The 23165-nt window shown below is 37.2% G+C and overlaps 3 protein-coding genes across 7 annotated transcripts in view; 2 read left to right on the top strand and 1 right to left on the bottom strand.

The window, feature by feature from the left end:
- Positions 1–137: 137 nt before the first annotated feature.
- On the bottom strand, positions 138–9914 carry LOC306861507 (kelch domain-containing protein 10-like). 2 transcript variants are annotated; one of them, XM_079403792.1, is made up of 10 exons: positions 9588–9914; positions 6060–6152; positions 3863–4084; positions 3434–3588; positions 3170–3318; positions 2954–3038; positions 2681–2747; positions 2535–2582; positions 2314–2453; positions 138–2193 (listed from the first exon to the last, which is right to left on the bottom strand). In XM_079403792.1, the coding sequence occupies exons 1-10, from the start codon at positions 9670–9672 to the stop codon at positions 1984–1986; spliced, it is 1254 nt and encodes a 417-aa protein (XP_079259918.1). In that variant the 5' UTR covers positions 9673–9914; the 3' UTR covers positions 138–1983. The 2 variants fall into 2 exon arrangements, with proteins under 2 accessions (XP_079259918.1, XP_079259919.1); XM_079403793.1 differs by lacking the exon at positions 6060–6152 and having other exon boundaries at positions 139–2193; positions 9588–9891.
- A 1292-nt stretch (positions 9915–11206) lies between these two features.
- LOC306861371 (zinc finger C3HC-type protein 1-like) lies at positions 11207–15733 on the top strand. Of its 2 annotated transcripts, none has more exons than XM_079403595.1 (10): positions 11207–11372; positions 11979–12081; positions 12462–12612; positions 12696–12779; positions 12856–12983; positions 13054–13196; positions 13287–13539; positions 13693–13896; positions 14581–14793; positions 14885–15733. In XM_079403595.1, the coding sequence occupies exons 1-10, from the start codon at positions 11239–11241 to the stop codon at positions 14954–14956; spliced, it is 1485 nt and encodes a 494-aa protein (XP_079259721.1). In that variant the 5' UTR covers positions 11207–11238; the 3' UTR covers positions 14957–15733. The 2 variants fall into 2 exon arrangements, with proteins under 2 accessions (XP_079259721.1, XP_079259722.1); XM_079403596.1 differs by having other exon boundaries at positions 11222–11412.
- A 327-nt stretch (positions 15734–16060) lies between these two features.
- LOC306861554 (ubiquitin-conjugating enzyme E2 H) overlaps positions 16061–23165 on the top strand; it is a 28946-nt gene continuing 21841 nt past the window's right edge. For 2 of the 3 annotated variants that reach the window (XR_013783481.1, XM_079403891.1), the window contains exon 1: positions 16061–16377. Coding sequence is in view for 2 of the 3 variants with exons in the window: in XM_079403891.1 (XP_079260017.1) it covers positions 16325–16377 (53 nt within the window). In the remaining variant the exon portion in view is untranslated. Of the gene's footprint in view, positions 16378–19127; positions 19215–23165 lie in introns of those variants that run through there. The other variant, XM_079403892.1, reaches the window with a different exon arrangement.

Genomic DNA, 23165 nt, shown 5'->3' with positions numbered 1-23165 from the left:
TAGAAGATGAGAGCGATTTCACGGTTTACTTAAATGCATAAAAATATTTTACAATCACAAAAAAAATTAGATGTATCTATCAAAATTAAAAAAATTGTTTTCCTTGAACTTATGAATTGCAGAGATCCAATACAACCACCAGTTTGAACAAGTTTATTAATTTTTCAACAATAAAACACAAAACTGGAACACAAGTTACAGGTAACCAGTGAGTACCTTGAACATTTGCTGCACAACTGAGGAATCGAAGTCCAGCGAGACCCCTCGTCTAAAAAAAACACTTGTGTAGGGACTCCCATCACTCCGTGCAGACTGAGTGAAAATTGTCGCTGAAATCACTTCTGGAAATAAATGTGGAGTTGTCACGGTCTGCACGTCGCCCGTATGACAAAGCACCCTTAAATCCTGACCCATGCAAACAGGAATCCAGTCATGCAGAAATTGTCAGGTGGTGGGTGGGTAGGCACATATTATGGGCATGTATGTGACCTAATGCCAGAAAGAAGCTACTTCCACAACATAAATCAAAGGGTGTGTAATAATAGCAATTATGAATCTTTCAACATTTTACTCAACTACAATTGCTGGTGCCTAATGAGTGTAGTTAAATAAATGGCCATGAACTGTAACCAGTTGAGTAACCCAAGAAGGCAAAACGCATTAACTCTGAATTCAAGATGCTGTATTAGGCATTTTGACCAGAGATGTTTTGAATTCAGAGCTTTTTTTTTTTTTTTTTTTTTTAGTTCAGCATAGTAAAAGATGCTCCGCTACATTATTGCTAAATGACAGGAAGGTTATCCGTTTTTCTGTACAGATATACACAAGGCCCAAAATATCATTAGTATTGTTCTGATCAAATTTTTAAATTTAAGTTGTTTTATTTACGGTAAATGCATCAAGTGCTAAAAAGCTTGATGAAAAAGGTAAGTGCGCATCTTTGTTGTATTACAAATTCAGGTCTTTTTCTAGAATAGAACTCGAGTTAAATAATAAAGTGCTTTTAGCAAGGGTTTGTTTAATTTAGCACATTATTACATCTTGCTCTGTAAAGGCACTAGATCAATTAAATGTGTCAGTTTAAACATTTGGATGAGGGATGACGCGTTTAAGGAAAAACATTTTATTTCAGTAAAAGCATTAAAAGTAAATTAAGGAGCACCTTGTTCACAGTGATGTAACGATTGGTTTACAAAACTGGGAGAAGCATGGGAACAGCTCTGCTATGACTATACAGCTTTGTTGAAACATTACTTGGTCTGGTGTTTGTGCCTTAAGTGCAGACGAATCTGCAGATCTGAGCAACAGCATTCAACCTAAAAATCTCTCTGTGAAAACCCATTTTGTTAAAACATTCAACTTTTCAACACTGTTTTGCACCATTTTCATTGAAGTAAAACCTTAAATCACAATCCCAGGCATCAATAATTCTGCATAAGCCTGTTTAGACATCAGACAGTTAACTGCTAATTTAACCCCATTACATCACTGCTGATTGACTATTAATGCCGTGGTCTGGTGATTCATAAAACTTAAATAATTCTTTGACAGGAGAGGAAACAGAATTAAGATACATCAGTAAAAACAACTCAACACATCCCCCATATCACTACTGAAGGCCAATAAATAACATTACAATCTCAAGAAAGAAAAGAAAACAACAGCTTTCATTCAGGTCACTGACCTGTAGTGTTTGAGAAAAGGGCCTTCTAGTGGATATTTGTTTTGTATTGATTTTCAAATCATTAAAAGGTGCATATGCAAAAAAAAAAAAAAAAAAAAAAAGGGCATCCTACAGTTTTTGGTTAAGGCGGGCTGTGTTAGGATGGGGTTCCTTAGTTGATCCTGTTCTTCTCGTCCACAAGCTGGGTTCAAGTGCTGTCGTCTGGCCCATGATCAGTTTCAAAAAACTAATTTAAATAAAAAGGTACACACATAGTACATACACGATCTGTCTCTCACGCTCCCAACTCCCTCGCCTCTTTATTTCAAGCGCTCAATGAGTTCCTGGGTGAGGCCCAAGTTTAGCAGCTGTATCGGGGTAAGTTGGGCCAGGTGTGGGAAGGCTTTGAGCAGACGTTCCCAGCACAGCTCCAGCAGACTGGGCACAACCAGCCAGATCTTAAACAAGGAACCAGTCCGCTTATTCTCATGGATGTTCACCACGCCACCGTGGATGTACATGCAGCCAGCCTGAAAGATAAAAAAATAAGACGTTTAGAACGATTTTAGACTCTTACCTGTATAAAAGAAACTCTGAAAATTGTTAACAGCTGGATAAATGTTAATGTACGAAGAAAAAACTGAACTGACCGGGGTAACAGCAGCACAGTGGAAGTATGCAGGTTCAGGCATCACTGCAGGTAGTTTATTCCACTGAAACATCTGCAGGTTGATTTTCCACAGGTCGTCCAGTATTACTTCACCATTGTAACCTCCACATATAAATACATCTGCCACAAAGAACAACAGTGATCACACACTGAGCTCTACAAAGTGTCTTAAATTCAATGATTACATTATTAACTTCTTACCATTTTTAATTTGCACACAACTATGACATCTCCGAGGGGCTGGGTATCCTGGAGAAAAAAAAAAGCACAGAAAAAGCATGTAATACACTCACAGTGTGCTTTTTGTCAGATGTCAAATTTCTTAAGATGAGAATTGCATTACTAACCTATTCTTTCATGAGGCTTAGTTGTGATTTCCTCCCAGGAATTTGTTTCAAGGTTATATGCATGTATCTAATACAAACATTTTGGACAATTGTCATTTATATTAAAACAATTAATGAAAAAATCATTCATTAATCCACTTAATATGTAAATTGCCTAACCTGAATACATGAGACAATTGAGATGTTTTCATGTTTCATGAGCAAGGCCCATTAGTTCCAGAAAGCAAGTCATGTAACACCGACTAAAATGGTGATTCATGGAAACATTTGTACCTTGTCTAATGGGTAGGAAGTCCAGGAAGTTCCCCCTCCTAGAATATATATCCTCTGTCCATCATGGGCTATCTCATGCCTATATCTATACGAAACAAGTTTAGAAGGAAGTTTAGCATATCTCCTTATAGACTGACATTTTAGAATCAGACAGTGTGCATAAATGTGTTTAGTAACCCTAGCTCTGTTTAAAATAAAAGGTAACAATTCACTTACCGCTCCTCAGGCAGGTCGTCTGGAGGGTTGTTGGGTTTCAGATGAATCCACTCACGTGTCGTCAGATCGAGTCTGTGGAGATCTGTGCTGTAGATGTAGCCTGTCGTACCTCCAAATACATAGAGGAAGCCATTGATTATGGCCATCGCCTGCAAAACAAATCAGGGATCACTCAATTCATCAATGCTAGTTAGTATGCTTACTAGTAACTTGTTTTCATTTCTAGCTTACATCATATGAAATTTTTTTTAAAGGCTTTTGTACCTGTCCATATATTCGATTGGGTTTCTTGCCCCTGCAGTTGAGGAGGGACCAACGTTTGTATTTAACATTGCAGACATGAACATCATTTCCATTGTTTTCCCCAAACGGGATTCCGGTTCCGCCAAACACAAGCAGGTTGTTTCCGTGCAAAACAGCTGTTTGATGTACACAGAAGATGGTCAAGTGAGGTAAGAGGTTTAAAAGATGTGTGGCCTTTCTGCACATCCTCAAAACAAAACAAGAATCTAAAAACAAAAGCAAGACCTAAAACAAATCAAAAATAAAAACCAAACCAATAAACTAAAACAAAAAATATTTAATAAAATAATACACCAAAACAATAAGTTATACTAAAATGTAAACTATACTATAATTTATACTAAAACAAAAAAATGCTTTTATATAAATAAAAACTAAAAATCATGTTACCTGACATTGAAGCCAGTTCAGTAGGCATAAAACCCTCGGTGCGGATCTGTTGCCATGTCCCTGTGGCGAAGTGGAACCTCCACAGCTCCCTGAACAGCGGGTAGTCTTCGTTCTCTGAGCCACCTGATTCGTCGTAGTCGGGGTTGTATCCTCCGAACACATAGAGGTTGGTGTTGTCAGCCACACAGCGATGGCCGCTCCGGGCTGGAGGGGCTCTGTGACCTACAGAGACAGACAGCAGACTATTGATGATGAGACAAATAAATAGCTACACAGCTCATTTAGTGGCGAAGATGAGAGGTCCTCATTGAGTTTCTGTCTTCAAAGTTAGAAGGAAATATTTAAGATGCAAAAAAAAAAAGAGATCCAATGTTTGCTGCTGGACTTGAACTGTTATTATTCTTAGTTAGCACAATACAACATCAGCAGGACAGTTCTGGAAAGAAAATGGGAGAGCAAAGACATATTTGACTTCACAAAGTCTCCAGTGAAACGAAAACTGTTAGTTACGACACATTAGCCATTATGATTTTACTAAATTTAAAGGTAAGCAGTTGGAAAACAAAAATGTACCTGTATTTCAGACATAAATTAGATGAACATACTCATTTTTAATTAGATTAGCAATATTATGAATAAAGTGAACAAATCCAACCACATCCATCCTACTTGAAATGAATACTTGAAGCTGTAAATTAAAACGGAGTAAGCTTCATAATCTCCAACCAGATTTAACATTCATATTTAATGCAGCAGAATTTTACAATGGGATACAAATATGGAGAGATGTGGAAGTGACTCGATGTAGGAATCAGGATTAGCCTTAGATGAACTTCCTTCTCTTAGGAAAAGCTTCAGAATGTGCTCTTGTATATCACATATTTGTTCAGTATCACATAAATACACAAAATAATAGCCTACATGTAGGTAACAGTGACACAAGAGTAACCCCAAATTAATTAACAACGACTAGTTAAAATCCTCATAAGCCCTCATTTTTTGGCAAGACATAGTTAATTAAATGTTTGTCCACTATGGCCACTGTCCCCAAAACACAATACACCGATACACAAACAGCTTAGCTGAAACTTACTTTACTTACTTTTACTTTTGTCATTTAGCAGACGCTTTTGTCCATATATTTGTTTCTAAATGTATGCTTTTATTTATTAACATAATAATAATAGTTATTACAATAAAAAACTATATATTTACATTATTTTTCACATTTATATATACATAAATATATCCATATATACAACAATAAACACTATTTTATCCATTTATTTATATTTATTAATACTATAATCAATAATATTTGACATAATAAATATATAAATGTATACAAATAATATACACCACAATTTTGTTTACTATGGTTTGTGTAACAAACTATTTTATACATTTAATTCTATTTATTATTACAATAATCAATTTGTCATAAAATGTATACATATAAATACATAAATATACTGTTACTATTATTAAATGTTATTAAAATTAAACCACAATACATTTTTAAATATATTAATATATTTTAGATTTGAGAGAGAGATATTTATAATTGAATAAAATATTATTATAAAGAATATATTATAATAAATATATTATAAAGAACAAAATATTATAATTAAACAAAAGGGCAAAAGGTATTGTAACATTTGCATACATCTTTTTTTTTTGTCCCAGTGTACAAAACTTTGATAAGCGGACACCCAACTTGGTTGATTCATCTTTTGAATCTCTGAAAATAATTGATCTGAGCAGTCCACATGTCCACTATGACCACAGCATGAGCATGCTAGCAACCTCACCCATGCAAATTTCTTGCCAGTGAATTTGCCTTGAAACCCGGACACTGCACCTGAGTGAAAGCATCACAGGGATGAGCTAATAAGGATGGGAGGGAACTGACACAAATCAATGAAAATAAAAAGAACCAATACACCTCACTCACAACCAGACGAATACTTTGACATTTCCTGTTTTTCTTTTATTTAACAGCCAAGCCATCCTGCCCCAGCTTTGCCCCCAATGAAAGTGTAGCAGAAAGAGCCCTGGCCTTTTAACACCACAGTGAGGAAAAGCAGTTTTGAAGAGAGGGAGGTTGGGGACAGCATGGGGGAGGCCTCCAGATTTGCCATGTGGGTTTTCTTTTTTGAAGTTCAGTTAAAGGCGGATTTCGCCTATTACCCACCTTCTCTTAAAAACCTGTTAGGGATCCGTAGACTGGGGCAGGGCTGGCCAAGGAGTCTTCGAGCTTGTACCCAGGAAACTCTCTTCTTAGAGCCTGTTACCACAATTACCGCAGTCAGACAGACAAAATAACAACAACAAAAGGACAATGGCAAAATGAAGGACAACATAGACAAACACCTTGTCCAACACTCAAGGGGTCAACAAATGGGTTTTGGGAATAGAGAAAGACTAATGTAAAGAAAAAAAGAAAAAAAGAAAAAAAAAGTGAGTTTGTATGTCACATCCCACGGGAAAATAAAAACTTCTCATTGCACATGTCCCAAAGTTTAAGTAATATGTGCAATAGCCAAGAAAAACATTAAGGGGCTCATTTAAGAGGACCACAATATACTTAAGTGTTCACTAGCATGTAAAAGCAGCATAACACCCATTTGGTACTAGTGCATGGACAATATAATATATTCACAGGATAAAAATAAAAAAAACAATATACTCCTGTCTGAAGAAGGGAGGAAAGTTATGACAAGAAAACAAAGGTGAAAAAAAAATCAAACCCAAAACACAATATTTAAAGGCATAGTTCATCCAAAAATGAAAATTTGATGTTTATCTGTTTACCCCCAGGGCATCCTAGATGTAGGTGATTTTGTTTCTTCAGTAGAACACAAACGAAGATTTTTAACTCAAACCATTGCAGTCTGTCAGTCATATAATGGCAGTCAAAGGGACCCACGGCTTTGAAAGTCAAAAAAACAAAAATATATACACAGACAAAACCAAATTAAACCCTGCGGCTCGTGACAATACATTGAGGTCTTAAGACACGAAACAATTGGTATGTGAAAGAAACTGAACAGTATTTATATCATTTTTTTTTTTACCTCTGATACACCGCAATGTCCAACTGTTCTGAGCGCGTTCACAACAGCCGGCGTGTGACGCGTCAACATGCTCTGGCATAGTAGACGCATGTGTGGAAGTGATTTAAACTACGAGTGCAGTGGATCAGAGGTAAAAAATTTGTTTCTTGCACAGACCAATTGTTTCGTGTATTAAGACCTCAATGTATCGTCATGAGCCACAGGGTTTAATTCGGTTTTGTCTGTGTATGTTTTTTTTTTTACCCAAAACCGTGGGTCCCATTGACTGCCATTATCTGACTGACAAACTGCAACGGTTTGAGTTACAAATCTTCAAAAAAGAGTCACCTACATCTTGGATGCCCTGGGGGTAAGCAGATAAACATCAAATTTTCATTTTTGGGTGAACTATCCCTTTACGTTAATAGGATTTATTGGGATATTGCAGATATCACGATTTAAGTAAAATTATTAGAAATGTTTCTTGAGACTTCAGCAATGGCTGCTGAAATTCAGCTTTGCCATGACAGGAATAAATTGTACTTTAAAATATAACAAAATAGAAAACAGATATTTAAATTGTAATAATATTTCACAATATTACTTTTTTTTTGTATTTGTGATTATAAAGATGTAGCCTTGGTTTTTAAAAAAAAATAAAAAAACGTTCTGTCACTTAAAGAGGAATTCAATCAGGATTTCTACACCATGTAGCCAATTAATTTAAATTATTTTTTTCCAGGGCGTTTGTGATTACTGGAAAAGCATTTTTAAAAGGCATTTTACAGAGACAGGCAATTCATACACAAATTATTTAGAGATTAACAAAAATGTATACAGGTCCTTCTCAAAAAATTAGCATATTGTGATAAAGTTCATTATTTTCTGTAATGTACTGATAAACATTAGACTTTCATATATTTTAGATTCATTACAACACAACTGAAGTAGTTCAAGCCTTTTATTGTTTTAATATTGATGATTTTGGCATACAGCTCATGAAAACCCAAAATTCCTATCTCAAAAAATTAGCAAAATCCATTTAATAAAAACAAAACAAAAGAAATCCTAATATTTACAGCTTTTCCACGCCCACTGGAACTCTGTTTAATGTACTGTGTTCATACATCTGAATTCAATGTTTGGAAACAATTGAAAACACACTGATAACCGGTTTGCTTTGGTTTAAGCATATGTACTGGTTTCTATTGGCTCCACAGAAAGCAAACGATGGTTGCACACCAGTGATGTTTGACAGAGCATTGCTGTGCAGTTGCTAAAGCGTTCTGGGCGTTAAGAAGTCAAAAGTCACCCCAAGTGTGAGAACAGACAGTAAGCCCCCTCAAAAGACAACCCGAAGATGTCCACTGAAGACATGAAAACCGCCGGCCATGACAGCACGTATTGCACCAAGCAAGTCACATGGTTAGATTTGAGGGTTTTAAGATTGTCATATGCAAAACATCATCTGAGGGAAGCATTTACAATAAACCAGCTGCCTCCAGACGAGAAGTGTGTATTGTGCATGACACCCAGCAGCCTCAAAAAAACATGTTTAGAACAACCTGTGCATACCATTAAACATTCTGCATTCGTTCTAATCCATGAAGCCTGTGAACAATACATAAGATGTGCTCACCGTAGATTTTTTTAATCACTCATCATATAGAAACAGGAAGGAGGATACAGATGGCTAGAGCTGCAGGCTATGAGATGGGTGGTTGAATATCATTAAATGTCCTAAGCAACACCGCAGCACTGTTTTAATGCACTACAGCTACAGAAACAATTGCTGCATGTGTCTTACAGATTAAAGATTTAAAAAAGTACACAGGATATTTACACAATGACTTTGAGTAGAACCAGACTCTATGACTGAGCTGGGCTTTTATTTACTCATGAAATTGTATTTACCCATGTGCTGATCTGTGGCACTAGTTAAGTCCAAACAAACGACCAAGTGAAATACATCCCTGAACTATAAACATTACACTAAACGCCGAGTAATTCTGTGTGTAAGCCTTGCCACATCCATTCTTTTTACTCCTGGTCTGCATTAAAAATCATTTAGCCAATCATTCAGGTTTGTTTATTTAGGGCTGAAACAAATTAAATCTGGAAACTAAGTGTATAAGTTAGAGTTAAAGCATCAACTGTTATTATAAATTGTAATATCTATATTGGCACCTTTCGTAGTATAATGGCACTTGACAAGCTGATCAAATAGTTGATTAAAATAAGGAAACGTTAAACGCACATATAAAACAATTCAAAGTATTCATATCACTCCATTTACATCAAAAAAATAAGTCTGACAGCTGTAACTACGTTAACTAAAATGCAAATGAACTTGTCAAGCTAGATCCACAAGCTATATTTAATGCAACTTTTTGATAGACAAACTAACATAAACGACGACTACAATGCACAGCCTTTTGCCAAATATAATGTGCAATAAACATAACACATGTGAATTTGTAAAGTTTGTAATCAAAACAAAGCCATTAGCGACACGGCTAACGCTAGATGCTAGCAGCGAAAGAGATGTGGAATATAAAATAACTGTGCTTTATTTTATGATAAAAACAGATAGAAAATGGGTGTTTATGGGAGAAATAATGTTATTTGTGTGCTTAATTCAAGCTGTTAATGGAGTCCTCACTGACCTGCGGCTCTTAGCGGAGGCCTTCCAGACAGCCGCTCAAACTGATTGAGTCTGTCCGGGCTATGCGCTCCTTCTGCGGCAGACATCGCTCCAGAAATCACGCTGAAATCATCCACCTACACGCACTCACAGACGACGGGGCTTCCTTCAACAGACAGAGGCGAACCGCAGAGCATAACTCAGCCCATTCTCCCCTGGAATAGACGATTAAAATGAAATAGATGGACCTGACCGGATCTCCTTTGCAATGAACGTGAAGGCAGAAACGCTGGTGAAAACCTTCAAGATGGCCACAAAAAAAGCACAAGCTATGAAAATATTCAGACATAATTGGATGGTTTTTATGCTTTTCAAAATAAAAGTCTTCATAATAAACGTCGACCATTACAATAATGGAGCCAAGAAATAAAAACAATGTAATGCTGGGTGTTTTGAATTTTGGTAAAACTTTTTTGATAAATTTGGTCTAAATACTTCAAGCTGACCCAAAAATGTCCAATCCTAAAAATGCTGTAGCTTGTTGCATAAACTATATTTTGATATTTTAGATTTAGAAAAACATCAGCATGTAATACTAAATGTCATGTCAAATGTCATTAATTTCAAAATTAATAGTTTATATGTTTATTTATTTATTTAGTCATTTAGCAGACGCTTTTATCCAATTTTTTATGTTATTCACTAAATCAGCAAAATGGGGCGAGAAAAAACTGAACAACTTTTAAGCAAACTGGTTTTTGTTGCTGTTGTTGTAAATGGTCAGTTTATAAGAATTTTATGAAGAAATGAGAGGCTCACGATTATATAAGCAATACTAGTGCTTTAATAAAGTATCTTTCCTGCATGTATAAAGACTTATTGTTCACTAGCAAAGTCTTAAGTGAACTTCTCAAGGCATTTTATTTTTTGACTTAAGTGTGACTTGTCCTTGAATTTTCATCTCTCTCTTTTAATATTTAGAGAAGGACTGAATTTCCACGGTCATAATATTAATTTGTATATCTCACAACAAGATGATTTTATTGCACACAAACTTTTTTAAAAATCAAATAAAAAAAGCACTTGCTAAATAATTTTGCACATTCAGAACGGCTTAGATAGGCCTATATTTGAGAAATGTAAAATCTTTTCGCAACACAAACTGTTTGCTTCCTTCCACTGAATGCCATTCACTCTTCTACTTCAAAATTCATTGCATCAAACACCAATATGAGACATGTCTTGGTGTGGTTATTTTTGTTCCCGGCTCAACTCAAGGCCAACAGCTTGAAAGTATTGACTCACAATGAGTTGGACTGACTACAGAAAAACAAATGTCTCTTTCATATACTGATAATTGTATTAATGTAATGTTATCAGACAGACCACCTGTTTGTATCAAATAATTGTAACACTAAGCCTCCTAACAAAGAATTCACAATTCAATCCCCATATTTACAAACTATATGTGGTTAAATAAACTATATGTGGCTAAAGAAACTGATACAACAATTAAACTACTGTTAGGAATCACTGTCATAAAAATAAGAAATTTTGCAAAATGACAGAAAGTGTCCTGAACGGTATATTTGAGCTGTGGAGAGGGCGGAACTGTGTAAAAATGTTGATAATTGATATCTTGCAGCAGGAGGGTTTAGAGACAGACACCGAACATGGCGGCGCTTGACAGCCGTGCAAATCGCCCAGAAAACGGCGAAAAACAAAGCAAATCTCCACTCGTATCTCCCCTGAAAGTGCGAGAACTTCTTAACGAAGGGGTCGCTTCGGAAGACAACGTGTTAAATTGGTAAGAGTTCCGCTAAAATGAGAAAAAAAGTTGCAAAAAGGTGAGAATGTGTGCGAAGAAAACAGGGCAGGGGCGGTGAACAATTTAGCAAACGGATAAGTTTTTACTTTTAACCCTGGTGAAAAATTGAACTGAAATGGTAGTTGTGTTTTGGAACATGGGAGATGATTCAAAATAAACATTAACTGAGGCACACTGCTAGTAAGTCTTGGGAAATAGTCCAGCTAAAGAAGACTACCAGTTAAGACTTCAGACTAGAAACAAACCACGTTACCAATTTACCTGTCAACCTGTAGCTGGTTTCTAGCTGATAGACCTTCTTAGACCAGCAACAAACCAGCTACCAGCTCATCAAGCTGGCTTTTGAAGCAGGTATTTTGACCTGGTCTGCCATCTTGTTCCAAATAATCTTAAAATGTATTTTTCTGCAGGGTGATGCACGATTGATGGATGCTTTTGGACTAATGCATGCGTGTTTTTTTCCCTAAGTGCTGCAAAGGCACTTAGGTTCCATTTATGCCTGGAAAATATGGTTTACCGGGAACATTGGCAGCATAGTTTATGCATAACACACTAGGCTGATTGACTTTCTTCCCCATATCTCAGTTCACAGCAGGATCCAAACACACTGTCTCAAAATGGCCTTGCTAAAGCTCCTTGTGAGGCAGCAAACAAAGAAGCATTTTTCAACAGAGTGGAATCCTACTCTATATCCTTTTGAGCGTTGCTTGATGTGAGAAGCTTGCAACCAGTTTGTGTTGCATAATAAATTGAATTCCTGGTATAGATTAATCATAAATTTAGCCCATTGATTCTTCATTGATTTCAGAATGTTGCATCACACATCCAGATGATTTTGATTCAACACTGCCAGACAATCTGTGATGAATAAAAACATCCTTATAATCTGATTTAGTCACCATGAAATCAGAACTGACTTCTTTTTTATTTTTTTTAGACAGAATGTTGCAGTGTGTATTACTAGTATTCTGCCCCACATATTTTCACTTGGGTATAATTCAAAATAAGGAAGAAAAGATGCCGGTCACTCATTTATTGCTTTTGCAAATTCATCCTTAACATAACCACTGTCTAAAGTGGGCCGGAAAGCCCCGTGTGCTCTCGCCGCTCAGATGTGCGCGGTACGGCTGGATCAATGTAGACTGTGACATGCTGAAGTGTTCTAGTTGCCAGGCTTTCCTCTGTGCATCAATCCCAGCAACCTTGGACTTCCAGAAATGTGAGTTTTGGACTATTTATATTCTAAAGTAAAGCCATATTTTGTATCTGCACACATTCACTTATTAAATTTTCCTTTTTTAGATGAAGGACGGATTTCGGAGTTGCTGCAGCAGCTTCAAACGCAACATGAAAAATTCTGTTCCTGGCCAGATTTTCCATGTCCAGGTATCTTGAGAGGTCTACTAGTCTGTCTGAAATCTTAATCGGACGTAGCTAATCAACAGTGTTGTTTGTTTTCCAGATCGCTTCTGGATGGTTCCAATTAATGAGCCTACGATATTACTCAGTGCCTTTCTAGACCGTTACAAGAGTGCTTGCCTTCTAGAACAGCAGCTACCTGCTATGAAGCCAGAGCAACTAAAAGCCATGGTATGATGTCTTATTTTAAAGGGATGTCCAAGAATAATTCTGTGAATTCACAATTTTTTTTTCTTCGCAGACTGAAGATGTAATAAGTGTCCTCCTTCAGCTGATTGAAGATGAACAAGTGAAGCAGGGTGGTTCTCCTTCTAAGGTCTCAACAGATCCACTCTCTGTACAGGTGGCAGCATGTATCATAGCTCTTTGTGGTTGGGCGGCCAGGTAAACATCCAACCAGTGATCTTTAATGCAATCTTGGTGAATTTTCTGCTAATCTTTTTTCACCTAACCCTTTGCTGTTTTTACATTTAGCCCATCACTCCACGCTATGAATCTGCCCATCCTCACTTGTTCTTACTGCATGAGAAAGGTAGGAATGTGGAACTTCTATCAAATGGAGACCGTTTCAGAGAGCGAAAACCCTCCGCAGTCTCCAACATGTACTACCACCTTGACTCCATCTCAAGGCACAAGTGGGGAAAAGGGGACGCCCACCTCACCATCCCAATCCCCCACTCCATGTCGCATGAAGCTGCGTAGTCAAGACACCACACGCTCTGAGCCGGTGGGTCTTTCACATTTTGACGTTATATAGTAAATCTGGAGATAGGAAAAGTTTAAGTGCATAATTTCTATACAAACAAAACTGGCAATGCCCATTATATTCCATTGACGTTCTTCAGTCATAACCATCTAAACTATGTCAACATGCATATAGATGGAGAGTACACCATCCCCACTGGTCCAACGCGCCAGAAGCAGGGACTCGCCTATCCCACATGAGGAGCTTCCCAGCCCTTTGTCTAGGGGCAAGAGACCCATGACTCGCAGCAGGGGCCAAGGAGATAACCTGGCTCTAGATGTGCCCTCCAGTCCGCAGCGAAAGACAAAACGGCCACGTCTCTCCTCTACCAGTGGCCCTGTAAGGACAATCTATATATATTAGTGCTGTCAAACGACTAATCGCATCCAAAATAAAAGTTTTTGTTTACAAAATCTGTGTATAATTGTGTGTATATAAATACACACACATGCATGTATATATTTAAGAAAAATGTTATGTTTATATATTAAATATATTTGTATATGATATAAATTATATGAATATAAATATATACAGGTAAATATTTTTAAAATATGTGCTGTATGTGTGTGTAATTATATATACATAATAAATATGCACAATACAAGCACATGTAAACAAACTTTTATTTTGGATGCGATTAATTGTTTGACAGCACTTATTTATTTATATATATATATATATATATATATATATATATATATATATATATATATATATATATATATATATATTAAATATACTAATAGTAGCTACTATTATAATAATGTTTTACTGTATTATTACTATTATTATTATTGTAGAATGATATATTAAATGCATTTTGTTTGTCAGCATAACTCAATCTGTTTCTTTTATACACACACACACGCAGGGTCTGTTTCTATTATTGTATATAAAGTTATTACTATAGAACGATATAATATTACTACATTTTATTTGTTTGTTACCTACTTGGACAAACATTGTTAAATCTTAAACAGCATATCTAGCACTAAAGCTACTTTTGTTTTTCTGTTATAGGAAGGGCCCATGCACAGAAATGTGTTTGACCCAGTATCTCAGCACAGAGACTGGTGTCCTTGGGTGAGTGTGGAAAGAGAGGAGGGCAATCTAGACGGCTCGATCTTTGTTGGCTGTGATGCAGAGCTCCCTCAGCCAGGCTGGAAAGCAGCACTTACTCTGTTCTTATCCATGAAGAGAAGCCTCAGTCCAGTGGGGGCCAGTCCATCTCAGGTGAGCTAAATACGACAACGCTGTATTTTGCCAAAGCAATCATTTTCATCACTCTAATGCCCTGTTTTTTTGTTTTGTTTTTTCCATCCAGGGTCCTCATGAGAAATCAAAAAGGGTGTTCTCGATATTCCGACAGTGGCAGGTATCTTCCCCATCCCAGTAAGTTGTTTCAGAAGGTGGACTAGGGAACCCTGGTGACTGTTATCATAGTGGTACACTGTCCTTTGTAACAATGACAGTAGTTTTCAGAGTGTTTCTTGATCAAGTGAGTCTTGTTTACACTATTGGGTTTGGTTGGGAAAGGGACAGTAAATCCACACGGATCAAGCGGCCTGTGCTGAAAGACCTTGGCTTGGAGCAGGAAAGCCCGGCATAGTTCTTCTCAGAACTGTTTTGAACCACACTGTTTTGAATCTGGGCCTGTCGAGTCAGCATTAGAACATCAAAAGACTGGTGACCAATGCTTTTTACCTCGCATTAACATCCAAATAATCCTTGCCACCTCGCTGGGTATGAGGCTTCATAGAGATTTAGCCTAAATTTAGGGGAAGCTTTGGTGAAGCTCCAAGAACTACACTGGAATACATGTTAGTTGTATCAATGCTTTTCACATAATAGTTTAGCTGAGGAGAACCAGTGTTTTCAGGTTTGTGTGTGTGTGTTTTTTGCATTGTATAAGTAGGTATATTATATTTACGTCCATAAATGTGAATGGGCTGAACAACTTTTTTATCTCTCTCATTTTTAAGATGTTTATAATCTTTTACCCACATACCAGGTGAAATAGATGCCATATTTAGAAAAGAGTGCCAATGTAAATGATTTAGCTTTTTGATTCACTTTCTCTGGAAGTGCTGCTTGTAGTGCATCATGCATGTTATTCTTGTGCATGTCTAAGTACCTAAATTTAATAAACATTTTAGTTTTGCTGGTTTTCACTATGTATGTCTTTTCATTATGGTGTCTTAAAGGGATACTCCACCTTTTTTACCTTTGACTCCTAAAATGCTGTATTATTAGTTCCTTTTTAAAAAAAAAAAAAAGGGGGAAATGCCTTTTCATATTTATTTAGTACCAAAATTGATCATTAAACCCGTTTAAAAACAAATACACAAATACAAAATAAATATGTTCGGAAAACACAACAGCTTTCATAATAAAGGTCATCGACCCAACTGTCATCCTAGACTAGAAGAACTACAATTTTGCGAATATACGTCAAATGTGAGTCGTCCGCTGTTTATGACGTAGCCCCAAACACCGCATAGAAGGAGGGGGACACCTTTCGTCGCGCAGACATGACGTCATCGGCGGAGGGATAGATAGCTGTGAGAGAGAGCAAGAGCAGTGTGCGGGCAGAGGACTACCAGTACTATCCGCTGCGGACAGAAAGTGGAGGGCGAAAACTCTCGGAACGACAGCTTGCCGTATGCCAATGTGCAAAAATATACAGTTTCGGTAGAGGCCAAGGGATCGAGAATCAGTCGCAGAAGATTCGAGCTTCGGTCATCGGAAAGAGGAGTGTTTAAAGATGTCGTCTCCAAGTCCAGGAAAAAGACGAATGGACACCGACGTGGTGAAACTGTATCCTTTAAAATATAAACAACACAATTACTGTAACGTTATAGCCGTAAAATACCTCCAATATTCACTAAAACAGCCCTAAAACGCATCTGCTACTGCTTTAAAACCATTCTGGGCGCCCGTCTGTTCTGAAAAACAGTTGTCAAAACCAGTATAATGGTTTATTGGATGGTGATCAGTTTTTGACGACAAAAGTGTTTTGATGGTTGTCAGTGCGGCCAGCAACAAAGCCAAGATTCATAAACGTTAATTTCTCAAATAGCACAACTCAACCTAGAAATCAGATTTTTCTCGACGGGATTTGTTCGTTGTCTGCGACCAAAGGCAGAAATGTTGAGGATTATTTATAGCAGATATGTTGCTGTGTCCTTTGAGTGTTTTGTCATCGCTTTTCTCTTCAAATCCACACCAGCGCTTGACATCCACAGGATTTAAACACATATTTGTATAGATACCGATCGGATATCGATATTTATATGATATCTGACAAAACTAGACGCGTTTTTGAACAAAATAGTGAATGTTACTGTGCATTTGGCCTGCTAGCGAGCTAGCACAACCTCACAAGCCAGTTATTTATTTATTTGTTGATTGTTTTTGTTGCGGTTTTATCATCAAAACAGACGTTTGTTAGTTTTTCCAAGATATTTTAACACGGATTTATTTGTATTACACGAAAACAATGAGATTCTCGTATACAGATTGTTGATTTTAAACGTTTTAAAATACTATTTAAATAACAACAAATCACACAAACTTCACATTCGGCGTCATTTTATATTCATGTCCGAATGTGTTTTCTTTTGCATGGAGGATCCATTTTGTTTTTCTGGCTTTTGTTAAGATCGAATGTTCTCGTTTTGGGGTTAAATGTTTTGACAGGAAATTTAGCCTGTATTTACCATCTTTTCTGATTTTAAAGCTTTCGAGAACATGGGAAGTTGTGTTGTTGCTACAGTGGTTTCGGATGTTTGTCTCTCTGTCACCAGTCCATAAGAATCCCTTTAGTTTATACGACATAATTGGCAAACAAGAAAAGTTTTGTGGAGTTGTTTTTCGTCCGCTTTTGCTCAAGAGTGCCATGGCTATTATGCGTGTAACATGCCTTTATTCCTAGAGTGGTTTGGCTGTGCTGTCAGTGTGTTTTGTTGAGGTTTTTGTCTATCTAAGCATCTAGAACACGCAGTTCTGTTGGTCTTTTAAACGTTTGGTTGATCATTTATGAAGTGCAGTTATGTCGAGCTGTTTTAAACAAAAGAAACCTGCGTATATTTGTTTGCTTTAAAGCTCAAGAAAGTTGTCTGTCTTCTGACTGTCGTCATGCGACTCCGAGCTGTTTATGTATGATTATGACGTCTACATATTAAAAAGTAAATTATGAAACACTTTGGAAAGTCCTGAAAGGCTGTGGGAATGTCTCGTTATGTTTTTGTCTCGAGCAGTAGGAACTAGCCTTATGATTGGCCACTCTGTTACTACCCGGAAACTGCAGGTAGGTGGGATTAAACAGTGAGTTGAGTGACAGTATTTCCTATTTAAAGCTGAAGTGTATGTTTTTCCGATGTTAAAAATTATCTTTTCCTGTATAATATTAATGTCCATTTATAGTTAAGCTATTATTAGGTTAATGTCTCTAAAAAAAGTTTGAACAGTGTAGGTCTGTGATGCTGTCAGAACATTGCTGTTTGTATGAGTTACCAGCAACCAATGGAGTGCAACAGCTGAGTTCCAAAATAAATAATATTATTTATATTTAAGTATTTTTGGCGTTTTTGCCTTTATTATGATAGGACTTTATAGAGAGATTGAGACCTTTCCCAAACTCAGGATGTCCGAACCCAACTCTGGGACACAAGGTTGTTAATGGTGTTGTTGAAGCCATAAATCCGCATTATTTGAACATTTTTAAATGATTGTGTTCAGCAGCAGAATTCCTGGTGGAAAACCTACATTACCCATCATTCTTCAGAGAAATCTCCACCAATCAGAAGCTAATCCCGCCAAAAGACCCGCCCACTCCCATGAAGCACTGCGAATGACAAAAACAAATTAGTCTCCTGCACTCTCAAATTACTTACATTTTTGGATGCATAATATGCATATTTTATAATAAACATAAATATATTATTTCTATAAACAACACCTTTAAGTTATATAGTAATTCATCATTGTTATTTTTTCGATTGTCATTTGCAGTGCTTCTTGGGATTGTAGTTCATTCCCTCATTAAAGCTGATAAGTACACAATCTTGTACTTTTGTCTTTTTCCCCAAATTTAAATACTTATATGCTTCAAATAAAAGTTTCTAATACTGAGATTCACCTTGTAGTTTTTCAAAAATGATTTTTTTATAATACTTAAGGTATAAAAATGAATGGGGGAAATACTTCTGGAGACAAGGCAGCTAAAAAAAGTGGACTGGCATTGTTGTGCCCCTATGAGTTTGGGGGTGGAGTCATCTGTTTATAAACCAATAGCACACAAGGAAACCTGTTTGGTATTGCTATTAGTGCAGAAAAAACACTTCTGGAGCCGAGGTTAAAGTTGAAGGGCTTTAATTTCTGAAAACAGCTGATGGCAGGGGCAACTTTTTTTTACAGCCCTTCAAGCAGGTGGCAAGTATGACCTAAAAGTTTCCTCTTAAAGTATTTAAAGAAATTCGGAGGTGGAATACACACGCACACACACAGATAATTACAGTAATGAAAATGGTAATTAGCTTCCTGTATTATTTTGGTCAGCTGGATCCCACAAACCTTTCACTAGGAGAACAAGGCCACTTTAATTGTCCGGGCTGTTCGGCCGGACTCCCTGTTGGCTGACTTATTAATGGCAGGTGAGAGGAGCATAATCTCTCAAAACTGCTCAATTTGTTGATGTTTGTTACATTTAAATTAGATTAATCATGTGAGAATTTATTCACGGGATCTAGGACAGCAATGCAACAATATGGTGGGTGGACTGTCACATTTCTTTCATTGCAAAACACATGCAAAGAAGCCCACCCTCCCCCAGAATACACACGGAGAAAACACAACTTAAATACCCAATTCCCTTTAGGGGAAACTAACAGACATGTGACAACTGGGAGCAGGTTTCCAAAGTGCCCCCTGTTGCTTGGGACAAGTGTTTGCAACTGGGATGTGGAGCTTTCTATGCACAAGTTGTTTTCTGCGTTATTCTTCTGAAATGCACACCTTATGAAGGGCAAGCAGCAGGGCCGTTCAGATAGAGAGTTGCTGTTATGATCGGACACCGCGATCCACGCTCAGTAATTTGCTGCAGGCACCAGAGAGCTGCGGATCTGGAGCACGCTCAACTGGGAATTCACAAAATGAATGTCAGAATGACCTCGCCGTGTAGAGCTGTCTTAAGCACTTCCTAAGCTCGAGAGAGAGAGATGATGACCCGTCTTTGACATCACCAGATACTTCTGAAACATGTTCGAACAGGTCAAAGCTGGCTGTTGGCTTTGACCGGGCAGAATGGAATAGCATACTGTCAATATGTTGTGTAACATCTGTTGCACTTCTCATTTAGCCTATCGTCTGTTCACTGCGAGATGTAGGTCTTTTGAATTTATTTATCTGGATCTCAAAGACCTCCTGATTTAATCAGTGTGGACTGAGCTCTAGTGGTTCTTATCTCATGTATTTTTTTCTCGCTTTGCCAAACCACGTCTTGATCTAATTAGCTAGAGCAACTGTAACCAAAGTGCTCTAGTTAGCAAGGTCAGTTTACCTACTGAGTGTAATGATTTGTCATTATGAAAGCTAAGTCATTACTAAGATTTCACTGGACACATCAGAGTTTAACTAATCTTATCGCTATTATTATTTTGATTTATTTATTTGATTTCTTTATGCTTGAAATTTGGCCTAGCTTTAAAAAAAAAAAAAAAAAACTTTATTTTTTATAAAACATCACTAAACTATGGTACACCATTTGTGCTACGAACACGATTTATCATGTGAAATATGACTTCCACTTGCTGAATGACTAAACAGAAAAAATCTCCTTTTAAGACTAAGCTTTATGTTTGCGGTTATAGTCTTTTTCTGTCTGTCCATATATACATTTTACAATGCGTAATTAAATATTTGGGGGATTAAATATGTTGCGTGTCACAATTTTAATCAAATAGCAAACGAAAATGAGATGATCACTCACGGCTCTTGACTGAATAACTTGTGAAGGTTTAATAAGAATCACTGTATATTTAATTCATACAGTGAAGTGTATGCAGTGTTTTATTTTTACAGCTGATTATTCCTTTTCAGACTTGAATGCCACTGTTAAACAGACTTGCTGAATCAAAAAAAATACTGTTTATTTCAGTTGTATCTTTCTTATATTTCATTTGTTTGTAATTTTGCATCTTTGTTCTTATGTTTAATAAGTTATGTATGTTCGTAATGGATGAATCCAAGCTCCATTGCATTATCTAGCTAGATCTTTAAATTCAGCTTCACAAAATGTGGTCTGATTTCTGTCAGACTAAAGCTTTTACAAAATATTTTAAGAAGATCAATTATTTACTTCAAGTGAAATGTTAAAAACACTAGTAAGGTAAAAAAGTTAAATGGTTGAGTAAATAAGGAACAGCAAACATCCTAGCTATGCTCTTTAAAACTATTCAGAACACATGGCATTTTGCAGAGACAAGCAACTTTTCTTCAGAAAATGTATTTTTAAATAACTTTTTGTTTTAGTGTTTGTTGTCACTGTCTCTATAGAAACATATATAACACACACTGAATCTGAACTAGCCATGATAAAAGTCTCTTGTATTCAATTTGTCTCAATAGTCGTTAGATATAGTGTAGTGTCATTCTGAGTAGCCCTTCCCACAGCACAATCTCATTAGCTCAAACTTCTAGTTCACATGACATATTAAATATAAAAATTTGGACAGACACATTATGTACTGGAAACGTGCTGCATTTAGACATGGTTAGAACATGGCATCATGTTAAGTTCAGCATTCAGAAGGCGTAACCTTTTTGATTTGATGATTTGTGCTGGGTTCGAGCATTGTATATCATGGTATGCTCTTAACACATGCAGTAGATCCATGACTACTTGCTATTTTTCTTGCACAACTGGTTGATCTGTAATCAGGGGACTTTTGTGCTGGATTGTTGTGAACTTGCTTCCACTGTGAGCAATTGTTTGGCAAATAACAGCATTTAGGGCCTGTTTAGTAGTCTGCATAATGGCCACTGGCAGCACTGCCAGCTCCTACATGTTCTTTGAATATGCAAACACACAAAATATCTAGGTGTTCCTATTGTGTAGTCCTTCATTAATCTCGACTACTAAGAAACCTGTAGAGGATTATAAACTGAAAGCAAGTCTCCTTCAGGAATGCTTTGCGTTTCTATCCACTTGTTTGACTGCCAAGTCTTTAGACGAGCAAACAAAGGCCACATAAGCGATTTTACACAGGAAAAATAAAGAGATTGACTGTTTGTTACAAAGATGATTACACAATCCCACCTTCTCTGAGATGCCCAGGCGTCACTGTTTGTAAACAGGATTTGTTAATGGAAGTTAGCTCAGCGGTATGAATTCCCCAGTGAGGCTGTTGGTTGTTAAAATGCTGTGTTTCAGTCATGTTGTCGGCCTGGAGGATTGTCACAACACTTCAGCGCCATGTATGTGGCGGCGAGGGGGAGGGGGATTCCTAATGTACCAGCATCCATTGTTCGGCTCTGCTACATTGAGGAAAGATCCAGGGAGCAGCAAAAGTTTTCTGGGGCCCTTGCCAGCATGGAAAACCAGGGACATTAGAAATGCCCCCTGTGTTTGGCCGAGTGTATCGGATCCCTGTGGTGCTGAGGCAGAGGCCCCGGTGTGTAAGACCAGTCGAGGGGTTTATCTGGTGCGATCGGCTTCTTTGTGCACGAGCTGACATCCGGCCTGTCCCAGCCTGCTTTCATATGCCCATGGAGTCTTATGACTGCGCTGCTGCTGTATTAGTACCTGTCAGGTGGCTGCTACAGAACGATATTCCCCATCATTCGCATCTGTTTTTGCTGTTAGAATGTGAGTGTTGAAGTGAAATGGCTCTTAAAGGTTGACGCTTGGTGTCAGGTTTACCAAGCATTGATATCCTATAGCTCCACTGGTAGAGCATGGCCCTAGCAATGTCAGAATCAAAGGTTTGATTGCCAGGGAATGTGTTTGATAAAATGCAGGCTTGTAGTTTAAATGAACTGCAAGTTGTTTTTGATAAAACCATAAACATAGATTTGCAAATGCAAAAATACATTTTCATTTGCTATCTGATATATGGCTTATTTTATTTTTATAATTTTTAGTGCTGGGCAATGATTGATCGTGATTAATCGCATCCAAAATAAAAGTTTTTGTGTTCTTAATATACACTGAACAAATTTATAAACGCAACACTTTGTTTTTGCCCCCATTTTTCATGAGCTGAACTCAAAGATCTAAGACTTTTTCTATGTACACAAAAGGCCTATTTCTCTCAAATATTGTTCACAAATCTGTCTAAATCTGTGTTAGTGAGCACTTCTCCTTTGCCGAGATAATCCATCCACCTCACAGGTGTGGCATATCAAGATGCTGATTAGACAGCATGATTATTGCACAGGTGTGCCTTAGGCTGGCCACAATAAAAGGCCACTCTAAGATGTGCAGTTTTACTGTATTGGGGGTGTCCGGGGGGTCCGAAAACCAGTCAGTATCTGGTATGACCACCATTTTCCTCACGCAGTGCAACACATCTCCTTCGCATAGAGTTGATCAGGTTGTCCACTCC

The sequence above is a fragment of the Barbus barbus genome (assembly GCF_936440315.1).
Source record: "Barbus barbus genome assembly, chromosome: 42".
In the NCBI taxonomy this organism is placed as follows: domain Eukaryota; kingdom Metazoa; phylum Chordata; class Actinopteri; order Cypriniformes; family Cyprinidae; genus Barbus; species Barbus barbus.
The sequence above is the reverse complement of the archived record's forward strand: the minus strand, read 5'-3'. Positions and strand labels throughout refer to the sequence as shown.